General features: G+C 23.4%; 5 protein-coding genes across 5 annotated transcripts; all 5 read right to left on the bottom strand. All coding sequences in view use genetic code 6, as the record gives it.

The window, feature by feature from the left end:
- Positions 1-379: 379 nt before the first annotated feature.
- TTHERM_000335669 (hypothetical protein) lies at positions 380-1,922 on the bottom strand (the record flags this gene model as incomplete). The annotated part of the gene is made up of 5 exons (XM_012797970.1): positions 380-444; positions 524-643; positions 1,022-1,081; positions 1,142-1,556; positions 1,644-1,922. The coding sequence occupies 5 exons, from the start codon at positions 1,920-1,922 to the stop codon at positions 380-382; spliced, it is 939 nt and encodes a 312-aa protein (XP_012653424.1).
- Positions 1,923-2,181: 259 nt separating this feature from the next.
- TTHERM_00335660 (transmembrane protein, putative) lies at positions 2,182-9,590 on the bottom strand (the record flags this gene model as incomplete). Its single annotated transcript, XM_001017534.2, has 8 exons — positions 2,182-2,474; positions 2,533-3,338; positions 3,388-3,622; positions 3,681-4,169; positions 4,228-7,938; positions 7,995-8,168; positions 8,224-8,697; positions 8,903-9,590. The coding sequence occupies 8 exons, from the start codon at positions 9,588-9,590 to the stop codon at positions 2,182-2,184; spliced, it is 6,870 nt and encodes a 2,289-aa protein (XP_001017534.2).
- Positions 9,591-11,050: 1,460 nt separating this feature from the next.
- On the bottom strand, positions 11,051-11,779 carry TTHERM_000335659 (transmembrane protein, putative; the record flags this gene model as incomplete). Its single annotated transcript, XM_012797969.1, has 1 exon — positions 11,051-11,779. One exon carries the CDS (start codon positions 11,777-11,779, stop codon positions 11,051-11,053), a length of 729 nt encoding a protein of 242 aa, XP_012653423.1.
- Positions 11,780-12,142: 363 nt separating this feature from the next.
- On the bottom strand, positions 12,143-16,904 carry TTHERM_00335640 (hypothetical protein; the record flags this gene model as incomplete). Its single annotated transcript, XM_001017532.1, has 5 exons — positions 12,143-14,413; positions 14,473-15,261; positions 15,310-16,001; positions 16,057-16,323; positions 16,385-16,904. 5 exons carry the CDS (start codon positions 16,902-16,904, stop codon positions 12,143-12,145), a joined length of 4,539 nt encoding a protein of 1,512 aa, XP_001017532.1.
- Positions 16,905-18,720: 1,816 nt separating this feature from the next.
- TTHERM_00335630 (NADH-ubiquinone oxidoreductase 24 kDa subunit) lies at positions 18,721-19,971 on the bottom strand (the record flags this gene model as incomplete). The annotated part of the gene is made up of 2 exons (XM_001017531.3): positions 18,721-19,043; positions 19,470-19,971. 2 exons carry the CDS (start codon positions 19,969-19,971, stop codon positions 18,721-18,723), a joined length of 825 nt encoding a protein of 274 aa, XP_001017531.1.
- Positions 19,972-20,405: the final 434 nt, after the last annotated feature.

The raw sequence follows: 20,405 nt of genomic DNA, 5'->3' as shown, positions 1-20,405 counted from the left end.
TTTGATTGAGTAATCTATAATGTATAAATTTGTATATCATTTGAATTATAAAATATTACAAACTTGTCTATGATAGCTATTTGACTGTAAATTATTTATTCTTACATTTGAAATGACTATACAAATTTATAACTAGGTAGTTCATAGATTATAAAAGAGCTGATTAATAAGTCAGCACTTTGAGATACTACAATCATTAATGATTATTTTGATTAGATTTTAATAAATTTACACAGTTGTTATTCCTGTAATGTTATTCGATAGTAATTATATTGTTAAAAGTATTATCTTTTAACTAGAATATAGGCATCATAACATGCAATAATATCTGAGAAATATTCTTAATTGTATTTTACTAAATCATTTAAAACCTAATTTTTCATAATTTAGTTTTTTCTATAGTTAACAATTTCTTCTTGTAATTGCAAATAAGCCTAATTGATGCTAAAGTTAACATTAAAATATTAATAGGCAAGTTTCTTTCCATAATTAATTAAAATATACTAGCCAATATTTAAATTACTAACAAAAAAGTCAATTTTTTATTTCAAATCAATTTGAATTTAATTTTATCCTAAATTATCCATTTGAATTAATATCTTTTCGCTTGTTAAATCAATTTTGTATATCATAAAAGTACCATCTGTTAAAATTAATATTATTAAATTATACTTGAAAAAGGCTTATGAAACATTATTTTTTAATTTTTATTGATTTTCAATAAAAAATTCGATTTATTTTTTTTATTAATTCCAAGTACTTTTTAGTGTGTTAATGCTCTAAAAATTTACCACTAAAATTGTGATATCACTTATAGAGTTTTGCTCCAGTAAAAAAGTTTCTTAGATTTTTTCTGTAAAAATAAGTTATTATAGGCATTCATTATTAGAGTAGATGTATAATGTAACAGGTTCTGATTTATCAACTAAAAATAGCAATTAAATAGAATCTGATAGCTAATCGAGAGAATATTATTTAAATTTAATTGTATGTATATGTGTAAAGTTTTATTTGTTATTACAGAGCTAGTACTACTGTTTCGTGGTTTGATTATCTGTAAAGCTGATATCATAGATAGTATCTTATAGAATAACAAAGAATTTACTTTCTTAATTTTCTTTATATAGTTTTATTAGTGTACTTTCAAGTACAATCTCAGTTATTAAATCGATTTCTCCATCTTAAGCTTTCAGTAATCTTACATATCCTTGTATTGAGTCGTATAAAACTAAATACAAAATATTCTAGCTTATCATGCTTGTAAAAATTTAAGTCTCTTTAGAAAATGAATAGCAAGTTTCTTTAAAATGAACTATTATTATTTTACTAAAAGTTTTTAGTTCAAAGACTACTAGTTCTGAAGATTAACTCCATATAATTAGATAAGAATCAATGTAAGAAGTTTATTTTGTATCATTTTGTATCTAAATTTAATCTACTACTATAAAATTTGAGATAGTTTCATTAAAAACTTAGAGTTTTAAATACAAACTTTTTGTTTCCAAATCCCAAATCCTAATAGCATTTTCTGAATTATAAGCTCCAATAATGAAGTTCTATTAAGGAATAAAATATATAAAATGAATTGCTTAATCAAACAATAAATTATCCCCAAATACACCTTATTATAAACATGGACCTACTTTTTCGCAAGTTATGCTATCCTCATTAGCAATTGTATTCAAGGGGCAAATATCTGTACATGTCTCACTGTCAAAATCATAATAAAATCCATAGGAACATTATTCATAACACTGAAAAGTCTCATCATCTAATAATGAGTTTTTATCACATGAAATACACCCATCCTAATCGCACTAATCGCAAAATTTACCACATGATATTTCTTAGCATTAAAATTATTTTACTAAGATTATAAATGTGGTATAGAAGAACAATATTTTTAAAAAATAAGTTATCATATTCTTTTATATAAAATTAATTAAATTGTATTTATCTTGTTTAAAAATACAAAAAAATCTTTAAAATTTTTAAGTTATTAATTCTACTAATGAATAAAGCCTTTAACATCATCATATATAGATTCATTTAATACCAATTAAGTGTAACACAAACATACTTCTCGAATTATTTTTAAATTAAAATATAATCCAAGTTTATTTAGTTTAAAAAAAAAGAAAATTTAACATATTGATTTATCCAAGCAGAAAAATATTTCATTCATAAATTTCCTTGTATTTTTATTTCTCTTTGAGATTAAGCTTTTGTTAGCTTTAATTATTAATCTCTATACAATCTTTTAACAGGAACTTCAGTTTTCTTTTTTTGAAAATTTTTTCTATTCACTTTAAATTTGTTTTTCTATTAATTATTTTCATTATTTTTATGGCTTAAATCTAAATTTTAATCTGAATTTCTAAAACTATTTCTAAAAACCTAGTTTTATGATAATATATTTTTTTAAGAAAATATATAATTATAAGTATCATTATTAGAATAAATGCCTGTCCCTCCTATTTTAAATTATAAAATTTAATTAATTAAATATTATTTAAATATGATAAAAATTACTTATAGATTTTTAAGTAGATGCACATATTTTTGTAATTTTATCCAAGGAAGTGATATTATTGTAAACAATTGCTTTTTTATTATTATAAATCACTCTCCATAGAATTAAAGTCCTATATAAATTACTATTCAAATGCTTAAACCACCAATTAAATATTTTATTTGGGATTATAGACTCTAAAAAAGAAATAATTTTTGGAGAATTTTATCTGTTTAGTTATTATATTTTTAAATTCAAAATTCTTATAATGCAGTATAGACCAAAAATTAATTATATAAGGTATGCTACTAGTCTGATTCCATCCTTGTTTAAGAATTTATTAACTATTTCAATCAGTAAAACCAGTGAGCAAAATTAACCTACTTAGTAGTCTATCTTCTATATAAAAGACTTTCTGAAAATTTGGTATTTTCCTAAAAAGTAAACATAAATTTAGATTAAACTAAATGAAATAGTTTTTCTAATTAAGTATGTATTGTCATTAGTTTTTAGTAAGTTATAAATAATGACAATAAACAACTTAAAATAAAGTCTTATAATTTCCCAATAATAATATTCATCTTTGTAGTCGAGAAAATAATATCCGTATTTATATTTTGTAATAACATAATCTAATTTGTTCTTAACTCTTCTGAGTATCCAAAATATTATAAAAGGATGAAACAGAAGTAATGCTAATATAGGCTTGACTATATAATTTACTATAATGTAAATAGACCCAGACATTTGACATTCTATAGACAAGTCTGCTAACAAGTAATATTTTTTCCCTATTTATATGCAGCTTATTGATTAAGTCAATAAACTATTAATTAAAAGTGAGATTATTATTTTTATTTATTGTAAAAATTTACCTCAGGAATGATGGCAAGAAGAAATTAAGAATAACTATGAAAATTGTTTTCATGAAGTGTTTCATTTATTTGAGGTTTTTAAATGTTATAAGACAAAATAAAATTATCTAAGCTAAGCAGCAAGCTACAGGGAATATTATTGTTGCCATTATTTTAATATGCAAAATATCATTGCTAAAATTTAAGTATTTTATTAAGCAATCCATTTCTGTTTAAATAGAATTACTTGTTGAGCCTAGGTTTTTTAATAAAAAAAATTATTTCATTTGCTTAATTTGAATTAAAGAATTTACCTAGCCAGCTTTTAATTTACTGATAGAAGTTTAGTTCATAACTTGTTTCATCGAATATTATTGAAATCTGCAAATAATTACTAAAACATTTGATGAGAGAAGCTGCAATATTATTGTATTAGCTGTTCGAGATAGGAAATAACTTGAGTATTCTCGTATAATAGTAAATAGAATTTAATTAATATGTTGTTAAAAATGCTTTTAGAGAGAAATATAGATATATATTAAATAGAATTATTATTGTAATCAAATAGAAAATTATTATAAACTCAGATCCACACTTCTAACAAGATTAGTTGCTATTTCTAGTATAAGGAACTCCCCAAGTCTAGCCCAGGACATCACAGCTTTCACAAAGAGGACCAATATGTCCTTCAACACAATAATTTTTTGAATTAGGATTCTCAGCTTGGCACGGATAGTAATCCATAATTTATCTATTGTTGCACTCAACTATGGTGTCTAAATATTCATCATCTCTCCAATAATCTTTTTTAATTATTGAAATAATTATTATTAATAAATAAAATATATTTTTAATTCTTACTGTTTTTTAAAATAATTTAGTTTGCTTAACATGATTTTGCTCCTTCAGGACAAAGCTTACATTTAAGTGGGTTAGATTTAAGGTGCTAAATAAAATTATTATCAATTTATTGAGAATAGTCTTCTAAGTTGTAGAATCCTTGCTAACATTTACTGCATTTTATTTTCCCACTTGGGAGTAGAATGGGAATGTCTCCTTCTGAGCAAGTCTTAAAACAAACCTTTTTAGTGATTGTGTTATTTAAATCAAGCTACTTTTAGAAAATATCTGTAAATAATTCAGTCCTGATGGTAAATGTTGAGCATGAGTTGTAATTCCCTGAAAATTATATTAGCTCAAACTATACTTTTTTATCAACTTTATTGAAATCTTTTATTAAATTGACATAAAGGCCTCCATCCAAGAATAAATTATTTTATTCATCATTTAATTCTATTTTTGTATCTAAAGACTTTACTTTTTAATCTAAGAGCTAAAGCTATAAGTTAGAGATATTTGGAGGATAGAAATCAATAATTTATTCAGATAAATCTTTGAAAAGCAGTTAAACTTTTACAAAAGATCCACTATCTAAAGCTAAAAGATCACTATCAGAAATTTCTTTAAATGTCTGTTTTCTCTAATCAAGAATAGTTTCTTCACTTGATGTCAGCAGTAAAAGATTTAATTCGAAGATAGCTGGAAAAAGTCCAATATTACTCCCAAAGACAAGTGCCTGGTTATTTAGAAATGTAAAATTTTATTCAAAATTATTTTTTTATCTTAAATAAGAAACAAAATCTTCATTATAAAGATTTTCTTACTTGATTGCTCCTCCAATCAAAGCTTTGTTTCCTATAAATGTAGTTTGATAAAATTATACATTTGTTACATAAAGATAAATGGCACCTCCACTATAAATCGCAGTATTATTTTCAAACAACGTTTAATTTATAAATGCTTTTCCTCCTTCAAGAGAAAAGTAAATAGATCCACCTTTTTCTGAAATATTGTTTGTAAAATTAGATTTATCAATACCTATAATTGAGCTCTCTTAACTCAAAAGAATACTTCCTTGTGTGCATTTGATGCATGTATTATTGTTGAACAATAATTCATCAAAATAAGCAGAATTACTTTCAATTTAGATGAGAGATTAGTCAAATAAAGACATTTAATTAAACTCGAATTAACATCTTCTTAAGATTATATTGTCATTTTTCATCTTATATAAAATATCACCATAAACATATTAACTCTTATATAGAATAATTATCAATTCAGAATTATCAGAAATAATTGTGTCAGTTAAATAAAAGCTGTTAGCTCCTTCAATATTTAGTATTACAAATTATTTATCAATTGTCTTATTTGAAAATTTGATTCCTTTATTAAAAGATATTTAGGATTACTTGATATCTAAGAAGAAATGCTACTAAATATAAATAAGTGCAGTATTTTAATTATTGCTTTCTAACTCTATGGTATTATTTAACAGCTGCATATTTTAAATAATAATTTAATTATTATCAATAAACGAGATTAAACTTTAAATACCTTTTTTAAGTATACAATTTTATATCTTTAAATTTCTAATATTAATAATTTTATTATTTTTAAACTTAACAAAGGAAGGTGTCAATTGGTTATATTAATCCAAAATTATATTTTTTATTTCTAAGTTTTCGATTTAGATGCTTTCGAAAAATTCGAAATTTAGCTAAGATTGATTTATTATAAAAGATTTATGAGTAACACTATATTAGCCAATAAAGTTGACATCTTTTATCTTGACAAATTATTTGATTTAATTTTTTGGACCTCTCTTGTAATTTTAAAAATCCTTCAAAATCAATGTTAATTATAAAAGCATATATTGTTAAACTTTTATATTGTAGAGCTATTCCATCGAAAATGTTATTTTATTGCTAACTTATTTTAAATTTTCAAATCTAGAAGTTTTGTTTTATTAATCAGAATCTAATTATGTTAATATTAAATTACTATCTTTTTATTACTTATTAATTAGATTATAGAATTTAAATGTATCACTCATTTAAACATTAAAAAAGGTTTTGTTTATTTGATTATAGATTATGCTCTAGACTTGTTTGGCTATTTTAAAAATATTATCTTTCATATTTATATCAATATAGCAATAGTGAGATGTGTAAGTTATAGTGTCGTAAACAAAAAAAGAATTTTTATAAACCATGCTATTAGTTTCATATATTAAATTTACATAGAGACCATTTTTTTACTAGACTTCTTAAACTGTGTAATCAAGTATTCTAGAGTTTTCAAGCTATTATTGATAGATAAGATTAAATTTGTTATATTTCTGTCCTATAATCCCAATGTATATTTTATTCATTGTGTTAAAAACTATGCAATTGTACAATTTATTATCTATGAAAATTACTTAAAGTATTTAATTATATCTAATAGATACTTTAAAAGAGTCGTAATAGTTATAAGTCTATCTGTCTAATAATATCAGCTGATTTAATGTTTAGAGCAATAAATAATTTCCAACAAAGTGAATATTTTTTGAGTTAGAGTGAGGAGCTAGAATATAATTAATTTTATTTAATGAAAAACTTTAAATATATTTGTCTTAATCATATTTGATATCTAATTAAAAAACATTAATCAATTTTGAATTCACAAAAGCTAAAAATACTTTGTTATTCAAAAAATCATATTCAACAAAACTTAATCTGTTAATTTTAAACTCTGATTCAATGTCATTATCACTCAATTAGTAAATAATACCAAATTTATCTAAAAATTTATGTTCTTCCTTTGAATAGTTGAATATAATAAGCTACTTTTTTGTTGATAAGCAATATATTTACTTTTAATTAAAACTAATATTTAAACATTTTGCTTATAGTGAATCATAATTTGTATATACTTAAGTATTTTTTTATATATTGTAAAGAATAATTTTACTACTCATATCTTCAAATAGAATGCTATCTATTTCTTCTATGTAAATAATATACTCTATTCTTACAGCATTTATTTAAAAATAAGTAGCAACTAGATCTTTTGAGAGAATCAATAAACAGTTATTATTGTTTAATGCATATATTACCCCATTAATTTTAAGTATATATTTAGTATGAAAAGATAATGAATATTGGTCAATTTCACTTTGATCGTTAACAAAATAAATTTATTGTTCTGTAAATAAGCAAAGAGTAAAATTTGAAGGTTTTATTATTTTACTTCCTTAACGACTAGATAAGTATTCAATGTGCTTGACCTCATCTTTGAAGTGCAAAAAATCAATCAAATCATCATCTTTATACATCCAAATTACATTATTACTATCTAAATAAAATTCATTTTTATATAATTATGAACTGCTTAAATCTTATTCAATTAATTGTTGATAGTACTTAAATGGAGTTTAAGTGTAGGAGCTAGGCCTAGAACTATTCAAATCAATCTCAAAAGTTAAAAAAAATGTATCAAATATAAGTATTATCCGATTGAAATTACTATCAACGATCATATTTTTTTATAGTTTGACTTAATTCATTGATTAATCATTCATAATCGGGTGAAAATATGTTGTTTCTTAAAACCAAGATAATTTAAGATTAAATTATTATACAATTCCATTTGAAAGCTTGATGAAAAGAAGATAAGATATTTTATCAAACTAAATATCTGTGATATAGGTGTCTTAAATACTTTATTAAAAATACCCTAAATCCTATCCTATTTCAAAACAAAAATTAATTAGTTAAATTAAAAATTTAATTTGATTTATTTACCAGTGTATACGTTAATAACTTAAGCCAATCCATTAGATATGTTATCTGTGTAAATAATAATAAGAGCAACATTTTGTTCATATATTAAGTCAATTAAATATGAACCCATATAGGAACCAGCCAAATTCTAGGTTTGAATGTAGGTATTCTTTTAGATGTCCAAAATGTAAAAATCTTTATAATTTAAATTAACTATTATTATTTGATATTGAATTTTAGATAAATTTACTCTTTTTGGTAAAAACAACTGCTATGTTTTTATCAATTATATAATACTCTTCGATTGGCAAATCAAATTTTAAAGAAAAAAAAATTTCACTATAAGATATGGATAACAATATAACTTCATCTCCTTCTACTGCATAAATTGAATCTTCTATTATTTTTATTTGCTTAAAATTTTTAATTGAAAAGATTTAGTCTCCAAAAACACTTAAATCCTCAAAAGATAATTAATATAATTTTTATCTTAAATATTAGCCTTTTTCTTCTTGTAGACAGTAGGCAATCTTCTTATCTATTGCTTGGCAATAGTGTAATATACCATTTTGAGCTTAAATGATTATCTAAACATTTAATTGTACGTTTTTAAAATCTATTAAACTCAAATCTTTGCCTGATAAAAGCATTAGCTACTCCTCTTAGCAGTAGATTATTTAACGCCAATTTTCATTTTGTTAGATACTCTTAAATATTTTTAAACCTTTTAGTTAATTTAATATAAAACTATATTTATTTTAAGTAATTTTCTGAAAATAACCTATAAAAATTATGAAAATTTTCAAAATAAAAGATTAGACTTTTAATAAAAACCCAACATTTTTTACTTAACTTAAAAATCTTTTAAAATTATTTCTAAATTTTATTTATTAGATTGCTTGTCTAAGAATTAATATAAAAAAACTTACTTTTATCATTCTATTCAACAAAATATAACATTTTAGACGTGAGAATCACTATATATTCAAAAGGATAACCTATTTCGAGTAGTTAGATTATATGTTCATCTTCTTAAAATTCAAAAATAAGCAAGGATTAAAAGTTTTTGTAATCAAATATTTCAAGAGAGTTATCTCCATAAATTATCAATTTGAATAAACTTTGAAGCAAAACACTATTTTTAGAATTTTTAATGCTAATCAGTTTTTTTGCAGGGTAGTCTTTTTATTGTTAAAAGAATATGTCTCCTGTGAATCCATTTTAGCATCCATAGATTTATCTGTATTCATTTTAAAGATAGTATTAAGTCACACATATCTAATCAAATACATATTGAGAAGTGAAGTAACTATATGTAAAATTAGAATCTTCGTCAATTTTTACTCTTAATGAGTTAAGCGAAGATGCTTAAGGCAGAGCTTTAGTAAAGTACACTTAAAATATATCATCATAATCACTAAATGGCTAATTATCTACTAGTAGAATATCTAAAACTTAGATATATTAATAGAGAATGTAGAGTATATTTTCTTTAAATTGAATTAATACTAGTTAATATTGCATTGATTCCTTTGGGCTATAAAGTTTGCACACAAGAGAAGAGCTTGATCTAAATAGGCATTTTTGAGAAGTTTAATCTAATTTTAACCTAAACATATATTCAATCGTTAAATTTTGAGAAATTATATATACTTATGACTGTTAGCTAGATACAGATATCTTACCATATTAAGAATTATAATTACAGCTGATTAAAGGTGATTAGAATGATAAACTTTAATTTAATGCAAATTACACAGTTTAATTGTTTAACAACTGTATTGTTTGCAATATCTAATTTTAGCATATTAACAAAGTGTTGTTAGCTATTATACTTTAATAAAAAGCATTTATTAACTCAAATTCGTTAAGATTTATCAAATTAGTATCAAGATAATCATAAGTCATAACTGTTATTTTATTACTTTATAAAAATATGAAAAACTCTTAATAATGAAATTTCTAATTTTAAATATTTTGGAAACCTTAATATAGGATGTCAAATGATATTAGATTTACTGATTTTTAAATTTTATGAAATTCAATATTGAAGTTAGTAAGTTAAACGACAAAAAAATGATAATCTTAATTGTCATTATTTGCTGCAAATAAGTGTGATTCTTAAGTATTAACCTTCATAAATAAACATGGAACAGGAGTACTAATATAACATACTAATTCTGCACCATTATTTGTTAATGTCCAAAAATACATACTAAGATTTTATAAGCAAGTAACAACCCATTACTTCTATTCTAAGTATAGAATAGATGTTATATTAGATTCGGGTAGTACTTTTTTTAGTTAGTAGTTAATAGTATTCCCATAATTAACATATTATTTGGATGATTAATTAAAACTAGAATAAAATATTGTTGAGTTAAACAAGATTATTCCATTTGGGTACTATATTTTATTTGCATTTTTCTAATTATTTGATTTTTTCTTGAAATAGAAATATATCTTTTGATATCCATTTGAGGATTAAAATACGTTTGATTAAAATAGTGAGACCTTGTTTTCTTATTAATCGATATAGTAGAGATCCATTTAATTATTAGATTTATTTATAATTATAAACTGCTAATACATTAATTCAATTTAACTTACAATAGCAGTTATAGTAGAGTCATTTGAGAGCAAGAAATTTTAAATAACTTAATATGTTTAAATATCACTGTCTTTTACTAAAATAATTATTTATTTTTGTGTTGTTAAAAATATTTTGCCATTAGTTTTTTGTATAAAAATAGAAATAATATCACTTTCAAATTGTGTGTATTGGATACATTTTTAATCTGAATAAATTTAAAGAAAATTTGCTGTTTGCTTCATAGAAATTGCAAATATTAAAGATTATTGATTTTAATTCCCTAATTAATAATAGTAGCTGAATGTATTCACTTTCATAGCGTTTGCGTAGATTTAACAATTAGTTATCTATGTGAGGTTATTATCATCCCAAACGTTTTGTATAAAGTATATAGATTATTCAGTAAATATGATAGAATTATCTGTATTTATGTCACTACTAATCATAATTACTCTGCTTTAAAAATTTATATAATTTGACAATTTCAAACCTTTTAGCTACTATTTTTAAATTTATCTACCGTTTTATGATACAATAACTAGATTAATATTTTGTAAATTTTTAGCTAAAAGTATACTATTATTGTCAGCTATAGTATAATTGCCTACATCAAATTTATCTTAATAAATTATCTAAAAAGTATTTAGGTCGACAACAACTACATCCCCTTAAAAATTTAATGCTATAAGAAATTATTTTAAAACATTAGTTTATTGAATTTGCTATTTTTTAGGACTCTCATCAGTTTAATTTAAAGCATCATCACTAGAGCTTGCAATATCAGTATAAGTATCTTGGACTATTTCATAGTTAACTATCTAGCCTATATATAAATTAACTTTTAGAATTAAATTTTTAGTTTATACATTCCATACGTGTAAATATTAAGATTACTAAAACAATCCTACTAGAACATCTAAATCTTCTATATAATCTATCTTTTAAATAATTTGACCTTCCATAAAATTTTATCCGTATTGTTAAGGGAGATTGCATTTAAACAAACTTTCGCATGTTTATGTTTAGATATCTTCCTTATAATTCCTTCCGCAGATGTAAGTGCACATTTATGTTTCAGGAACATAAAAATAATCTTAACATAAAGAAACGCATGAACTTCTTACAGCAGAATAATAATAATTTTTTTCACATTTAATGCATTACCCAATATTATCACATTATAAGCAATACTTTACAGAACATTAACTATCATAAGATCGAGAAATGTGTGCAAATTACAGAAATAAAAACAGAAAATATTAAAGCTATTTCATATTAATTTGAGTTGTTCTTTTTTTGCTTCAGTAATTAATTTATTACTATTTTTTATAATTTGCAAAAATTAGTTATAGTAAGAATTTGAGCTTATTTAATAATTGCATATTTAAATAAGTAAAAGCTAATAAAAATTTAAAAAATATGCTTTAGTTTAATATAATTAAAAGATATGAAAAAATATCTAAAAATATTTTTTAAAATTAATCAAGATGAACTTTTAAAACAATTTATTTGACAATTATTTTTTACATAAAAATGCAATTATTTAAATAAAAATTATGTTTTAAATGTATTGAAATCAAATCTGGTTAATTTGATAAATTATATCAGAGAGCTTGAAAATCTTTTGTAAGTCATCATCAATCTTGTATCCTTTCTTTTTGCCCTTTTTGGTTTCAGCCTCTTCTGTGTTTAAAGTTGGTTAAGACTCAACTGTAGCAGGAGCAGGTGTAACTTGAGGTGATTTAGCTTGAAGGTTCTTAAGTTGTTTTTCCAATTTTTTGTAGTCGTTCTTTAATTTTCTAATTTCTTCATTCTTCTTTTCAAGAACTTTTTGTAACTCTTCTTTTTCTTTTTCTAATCCAGTTTTCTTGGCTTATTCTTCTTTAGAAGCACCTTTGTTACCATTATTCTTTCTTGCTTTTTCCCAATCAGCTTCTTCCTTCTCATCTTTCATTGCTTTCAATTCAACTTTGACTTATTCTAATTCAATCATTTTCTTTTCGTATTCGATTGCCTACTTTTCTAATGAATAAATTTTATCTTCATATTCCTTCTTAAGTTAATCACGAATAATAGCATTTTCTTCTTTTAATTTCAATACAGTAAGCTCTAATTCCTTTGAAACTCTTTAATCAACTTCAAAGTAGGCCTTATTTTTCAGTTAAGAGGCTCCTGAAGTAGTTGTAGCAGCGGTATTTGATTCAGCTGTCTTGGATTTTTTATCAGAATTCTTCTTTTCGTTCTTTAGAGTAGTGAATTATTATTCTAGCTTGATGTAGTCATCCTAAAGAATACCATACAATCTTCTCTCTTCTTAAATTTTTTTAAGGTTTTCTTTATTAACTTCAATGAGTTGATTGTAATCATGTTAGAGAACAAGGTAATCGCCATTGTTAACAGTAGAGCTACTTGAACTGCTTTGAATATTACTTGTTACAGATACATTTTGTGAGTTTTAGGATATTTATTGAACAGTCTATCTCAACAAATTATATTTCTCTTCTTGTTTGATAATTTCTTTTTGGTGATTATTGACTAAGGTTTCTATTTTTAACTTTAATTCACTTATTTCTTTTTAGAGTTAAGCTTCCTTATCTTATTATCCCTTGGAGGCAGCGCTATTTTAAGCAGATAACTCTTCTTTTTCACTAATTACTATTGCTATTTTTTAGGAATAATTCTTTTCTATTTCTTAAATTTTAATATTGTAAGATTTTATAGTTTCATCAATCTTTGACTAGAAGTCTTTTTCTAAATTGCTAACTTTTTAGGTGTGCTACTTTTCTAACTATTCAATTTGAAGCTTATGTTCACTTTCTAAATTGTTTATTCTTTGTTTATATTAGTTTTCAATTGTTTCTAATTTTTATTATTCGCTTGCGTTTAGCTATTTCTTTGATGCTTCTTCAGCCAAAGATATTTCCTTTTTGTGGTTTTCTTAGATGCTAGAAATGTAAGTCTTATGGCTTTCTTCTATGGTTGATATTGTCTACTTGTATTAAACTTCAACCTATGTAAGTTTTGCTTGGTGATCTTTGTTTAAATTTTAAATTTAAATGCTATGGTTTTGGTTTAATTCATTGATTTAGATTTCTAAGTTTTATATTTAAGCTTTTAATTAGGTAATAACTGCTTTATTTTCTTGTTAAAGTTTAGCTTAATCAGCTGAGAATTAATTTTTAAGATTATTTATTTCCGATAAATGAGTATCTTTAATATTCTAAATAGCTTGTGAGTGATTTTGTTCAAGTTGCTTGGTTGTTGTTTCACGCTCTTCGAATAATTTTAAGTTTAATTAAGACTAAGCCTACAATTCTGTGATCTATTTCTTGTAGTTAATCTCGACTTCTTAAGAAGCTTATTAATGTTTGCTATTTATTTCAGTAATTTTTAATTCGTAAGATTTTTACTATTCAGCTAACTTGAGTTCATAACCACGAGCCTACTCATCTAAAGAACTTTTATTAGAAGCAATATTCTAATTGATTAATGCTTCATGATTGCTTTTTTCATCACGTAATTTTTATTCTAAAGCAGCTAATTAATGTTAAAGATCAACGATTTTAGTTTCTAAATCATTTCTTTGTAAATTGAAGTTGTTTTGCAATTCGGTAACTCTTAATTCATGCTTGGTTATTAATTCAGAACTGCTGCTATTTTGAGATTATAAAACTTAGCTAACACGTTATTCGCTTTAAGTTTTTTCTTCATTTAGCTTTTCCTTTAATGCTGCTATTTCAGCATTGAGATAGATTACCTTAGCTTAGTGTCCTTATTTAATTTTGTTTGTTTCATTAACTAATTTAGCATCTGCATCTTATTGTAATTGTTCCTTTTGTGATTGGATCTTTTCATTAAAAATCAATTTATTTAAAAAATAAATATAAAAAAATAATTTATTTTTACCTATTTTGTCAATTCATCAACGTTTTGTTGCAATTTTTATATTTATTGCTTTAGTTCAGCTTCTTGTTTTTAGTATTAAGCAATCTTTTCGTTATTTTATTTTTCTGCATCAAGATATTTAACATTAAGTTCAGTTACTTTTTTACTTAAACCGTCTTTTTCTTTAAGCAAGTTATCTTAAACTTATTTATTTTCCATTAATTCCTTTGATAGAGAAGAAGCTTAATCAAAGAAACCTTGTTTATCTCCTTCTTATCTGGTTTCCTTTGCCTACTTTACTTCCATATCAAATTCAACTTCTTCTACTCCTGCTTCTTCTTCTTCCTCTCCTTCAATTGGAATTTCCTAGACTTATTGTTTGACTTCTGTTTCCTGTCTCTCTTTATTTTGGGACTTTACATCTATTCTTACGCTTTCTGTAACATGTCCGATTTCCCCTGAAACAGTAAAAGTCTTTTCTCTAATAACCTATTCAAGTTTTGATGAAAGGAGCATCAACTCTTCTTTTTGAGACTCAATAATTTTATCTTTTTCAAGTAGTTATTATTCCCTTTCTAACACCTTAATTTAGCCAGCATGTTAAACTTCCATAACAAACTCTCTTAATTATTTTAATTATTGATCCTTTTCTTCAATATCTCTCTTTAAAGCTTCAATTAAAGCAGTGAAATCATTTTGCTAACCTTCAGAATTCAATCTAATTTCTGATTATAACTTAGAGATTTATTCTCTTAAACTATGAACTTCTGATTCATTTACTGATGAAATGTGGACAATTTCTTTCTTTTCCTATTTTTAAATTTGTATTTTATAACTTTTTAATAAAAAAATATTTACTTTTTCAATGATTGTTTCCTTCTCAACTAAAGATTAAGATATAGTATTTTTTTCAACAAGAATAATTTCCTTTTCTTTTTGAAGTTGTTGAACTTGAATAGATTTTTCATTTAATTCCTTTTAAATATGAACTATTTAATCCTCTAGTTCACTAATGTGATGATTTAATTTCAAAATCTCTTCAGAATGAGCAGCAACCAAGTGATGGTTCTTATCTTTTTCTTATAAGTATTATTGCTCAAGTAATTTTATTTCTTGAGTTAAAGATTCTGATCCAGAAGTTTATGACTAACGAAGAGCTTCATTTTCAGTTTTTATTACCGATAATTCTGTTTTTACTTAATCTAAATCTAAATTGGAAGATTAAAGCTTAATATTTTCTTCATTAACTTTGTCTAATGCCTATTCTAAATTTTTTATTTTAACTTGTTGAACATCATTTATTTGGGTAGACATGAATAACTTCTCAGTTAAAGTTTCAACTTCTTTTTGAAGAACTAAAGATTTTTGGTTGCTTTCATTCTAGGAGTTATGAACGTGATCTAATGTTTTTTCGAACTCTGCCTCCATTTCTCTCTTCATTCCAGTTAATAATCCTGAAATATCCTTTTGATATTCTTATTATTTTTGAAGCATCTCTTCTTTGACATGGCTTAAGTATTTCATTTAAGCCTTCACTTCAACTCTGTAATCTTAATTTTGTAAATGGAAAATTATTTTTAGAATTAATATTATTTTTTTGCTTACTTATACCAGGAGCAACCTAAGATGCTGTTGTAAAGGTTGTTGATTGCTTTACAGGAGAAAATTTATCATAATTTGTTGAAGTTGTTAAATTATTTGTGTAGATAGGATTTGCTATGTTAGAGCTATACAAATTGCTTGAAGTTATAGAGCTTGTTTATAAGTTTTCATTATTTTAAGAAGTTGTTAAACCTGATCCAGGTACTAATTAAACTTGATTTGTAGTAGTGCTATTTGCCAAATCCTACATTTTTTATTATCCGTCAGATACTATTATAAAGATAAAACATTTTTTCAATCAACTTTAGAAATATAAAAAGATAAAAATTACCTGATTATTTGCTTCTGTTTAAAATTTCTTAAATATATGCTGAATCATATGATAAAGTTTGTGTTGCAGGAACGCTGTATCCAGTTGTTGTGGTGGTGATGGTAGTAGCTGTATTTGTTCCTTAAACAGGAGTTATCTAACTTTGAGGAATCTAAAATTAAGTAGCTAAATTGGTATATGTAGTTGTTGTTTGCTATTGTGATAAACTTGAAGTTGTAAGACCTGCTGTTGCTGTACCTGTTGCAGTACCAAAACTGCTTAAGTAGCTTGATGGTACTGGATTTGCTGTTGTAAATCCTGGTGTAGTAGTAGATGAATATGATGAATATATAGATGGGTTAGTAGTAGTACCCATATAACTTGTAGTAGTTATTGGCTAATAGGTAGTATAAGTCGAAATTGGGTTAGAACCTATAGGCTATGAAGATGGAACGCTAAAAGTTGAAGTAGGAATCTATGTGGTTTTTTGTCCATTATTATTGAGGAAAGATCCTCTTAATGAGTTAGGATTATTTGACATTTCTAAATTCTGAAGCTAATATATGTGTATTGCACTTAATTATTTTTTTCAGTATCTTTTCTGTTTTTCTTAACTTGATTTATAATAATTTTTATTTCACTTTTTTAATGTTTTTATTATCATTTATAAAATATCTAAGCAATTTAAAACTAGTAAAAGAATCAGATCATCTATCTATGCTAAAGCTTGATCCACATCAATAATCCCATTAAGAGAAAAAAAATGTGAAATTTTAAATTTTTCATTCATAAAAACACTAATTTTTTAATGAAACTTCATGTATTTTGCATTTTTCTCGATTTATTCTCAATAAAATTCCTATTTAATTTTATTAAAAAAAATTGATATTCTTTATTGAACTAAAAATCTCCACGATTTGAAATTTTGAATTATACATATATTGTCAAAAATCTATTTTTTTAACAAGATGCAATCTAATTTTTTATATCTTATTTAAAGATAGAAATTAGAAATAATTAAATAATAAGTAAATTTTAAATGATAGTTTTCATTTTATTTCAATATGCCAAGCAAAATATTTGTTTTAATCTTCAGAAAATCTAATTTATTTAATAGAATTTAAATATCCATAATAAAACTGTAAGACTGGAATTAAATTTTTTGAAATTCTCAAAAATAAATCTTTATGATGTCAATTTTTAATTTCTATAGTTACTAAAATACGATACCATATTTAAACAAAAATTTATTTTAGTAATAAAAAATAAATAACAATACAATTCAAAACAATTAATAAATATTTTTCAAAAGTTATATTTTCAATTTAGAATATTTGTTGAGTAAAATCTAGATAAAAATTTTAAAAAAATTTGAATGTATTATTATAAAAATATTTTTGCTGGTCAAATTATTTATTTAATTAAAATTTAAAAATAACAAAAAATTAATTTTACTTGTTGTGTTTCAAACTAAATTTAATATATTCTAAAAACTTACTTAACCATAATAAAAATAACTATTCTAACTTTCAAAAATATTAATTATTTTTTATTTATTCAAAGAAGTTGATTAAAAAATAATTTTTTAACTATAATTTTCAAAATATTATTTTTATTTATAACTTTGTTGCTAATTTTTTATTTTATTAATTTAATTGATTATCAAATATAATTATAACGAAATTTATTGATATTCTGATTTTCTAATTTATCTACTACAAAACACATATAATTAAAATTGTTAAAAATTGAAATTCCTTCATAATTATTAATAAAAAAATTTGTTTAAACAATATTAAAAATTTAAACAGTTCATTAACAATTAAAAAATTATAATTATATCAGCATTATAACTGATTAATAAATATCTAAGATTATTTATAATAATAGTAATTTAAAATAATTTTTATTAACTCATACTGATTATAAATAACAGTACTTCTTCCTAAATAAAAAAACTTAATTATATTTACATTTCTTGCTTAAACTTGTATGAAATACTCACTTTAATATAAAATAATATGTTTAACATTTGCATCTAGTCATAGTGATGATCAACTTTGCTTATATTTAACTAATTAAAAATATATTAGAGCAATTAAATTGCTTATAGAAATGAGTATTGTTTAGTTTCTAAAATTGTTTATATAATTTTATTTCAAAAATCTAGCTATTTTTAAAAGAAAGATTTGATCAGATTGTTGATTTGTAAATGATTAAAAGCCTAATTTTACAATATTAGAGAAATTACATAAATTATACAAGCTCTTAAAATTTTAATAATATTTTAATTGAATAACCTTGCACATATGATTTCTCAATGGATGAATTTGCTTTTTAAAGATATTAATTATCTATCACTTTTTAGCAGCAGCGGCAGCGGCAGCAGTAGCAGCCTTCTTTTTTTCAGCTTCAATTCTTTCTTGTTCTTTTTGAGCAACCCAATCTTACTTGGCCTTAGCAAAATCACGAGAGAAACGGATTTCGCCAGATAAGAAATCTTTTTCTTTGAGGGTTGATCTGCCAAGAGGACCTTCAACTTAGTTACGGTGATTTTGAGGTCCCTTTTTGTCTGTGCCACTTTCCAAATCCTTTAATAGTTTTACAACATTTTCAGTAGTTAAATCTTCATATACCCATTTGTTATTAACTTAAATCATAGGAGCATTAGAGCAAGCACCTAATAATTTTTAATAAATAATCTATATAACAAAAATTAAATTTTAAAAATGCAAAATTATATTCTAAGATATCATTTTTAACATTTTTTATTTTTTCATTTATATTTATTTATTTATTTTATAGTAAATTAATTGCTTTTTATTTATATTTAGTAGGCTAAGCTATTTACATTCAATCGGTATTAGAAATTATTGAAAATAAATATTTTTATAACATCAAATGCAGATATTTTAAATTGCTAATAACATTAAAATCAATCAATTAATATTGTATTTTTGCTGATTAACTATCCCTATTTTTATATGCTGTAAAAGCTGTTATGTAGAGTTTTTTAAATTGTTATTTATAATATGAATTTAATATATTGCTAATATTTAAAAAAACATTTTGATTGCATATTAATATATTTTAATGATGATATTACCTAAACATTCAACTTCTTCAAGAGTCCATTTACCATCAGCTGATGTGTGACCAAGCTTGGTTTGAGTATATTCTTCAATAGCTTTAGTAATTTCACGAGATCCACATAATTAACAAGGAGTGGTACCACAGATTTATAAGTGGAATTTACCTACAGGTTCTCTGTTATACATGGTATAGAAAGTAGCAACTTCATAAACATCAATTTCTGGCATTTCTAATAATTTAGCAATCTTTTTCATTGCAGATAAAGGAACCCAGTTATTATTTTATTCTTAAACTAAATAAAGGAGGGGCATGACAGCAGAACGCTTTTGCTTTAAGGGATATTTTGCAAGAATCTTTTCAATTTCTTTGTAGTTTTCAGGGGTAAATTCAAAAGGAACTGAATCTGAATTATCGTCATTTTTTCTGTGTGCGGCTAATCTTGAGAAAAAATTTTTGTTATAAAAATTAGTGGCTTTTGTTAAACCGAACAATTATTTAAATCCTTTGCTCAACATCTTTGCAAGATACTTCTTATTGCTTTTCTTTATTAATTTTATTTAATGTTTTCCTTTTGATTTTTAATTTCCAAAATCAATATAATTTTTTTTATATCTTTCTTTCTTTTTCTTCTTTATTACAGTAGCAGCTGCAGCTCATTATTTATTATATTAGTCAATTGGTATCTCTCAAGCCTTATTTTGTTTAATATTTCTAAGATCTATTAAACAATAATCTAATCGTTTTCTTTGCAAATATACTCTTAGCATCCAAACAAAAGAAGTATTCATAAAAAAAAAAAAAGATGGTTCAAAATTGTTTTTTACTTCAAATGTATGTGTTTGTGCATCTTTTATAAAGCAATCAATTTTAAATTATTTTTTTAAATTATTTTTCTAAATTTATTTTAATGAAATCAAATAAATTAGTTAATTTAATTAAAAAGCAATCC

Source organism: Tetrahymena thermophila (assembly GCF_000189635.1).
Source record: "Tetrahymena thermophila SB210 genomic scaffold scf_8254610, whole genome shotgun sequence".
In the NCBI taxonomy this organism is placed as follows: Eukaryota; Ciliophora; class Oligohymenophorea; order Hymenostomatida; family Tetrahymenidae; genus Tetrahymena; species Tetrahymena thermophila.
Note: the sequence above shows the minus strand (reverse complement) of the source record. Positions and strands in the feature narration are given on the sequence as shown.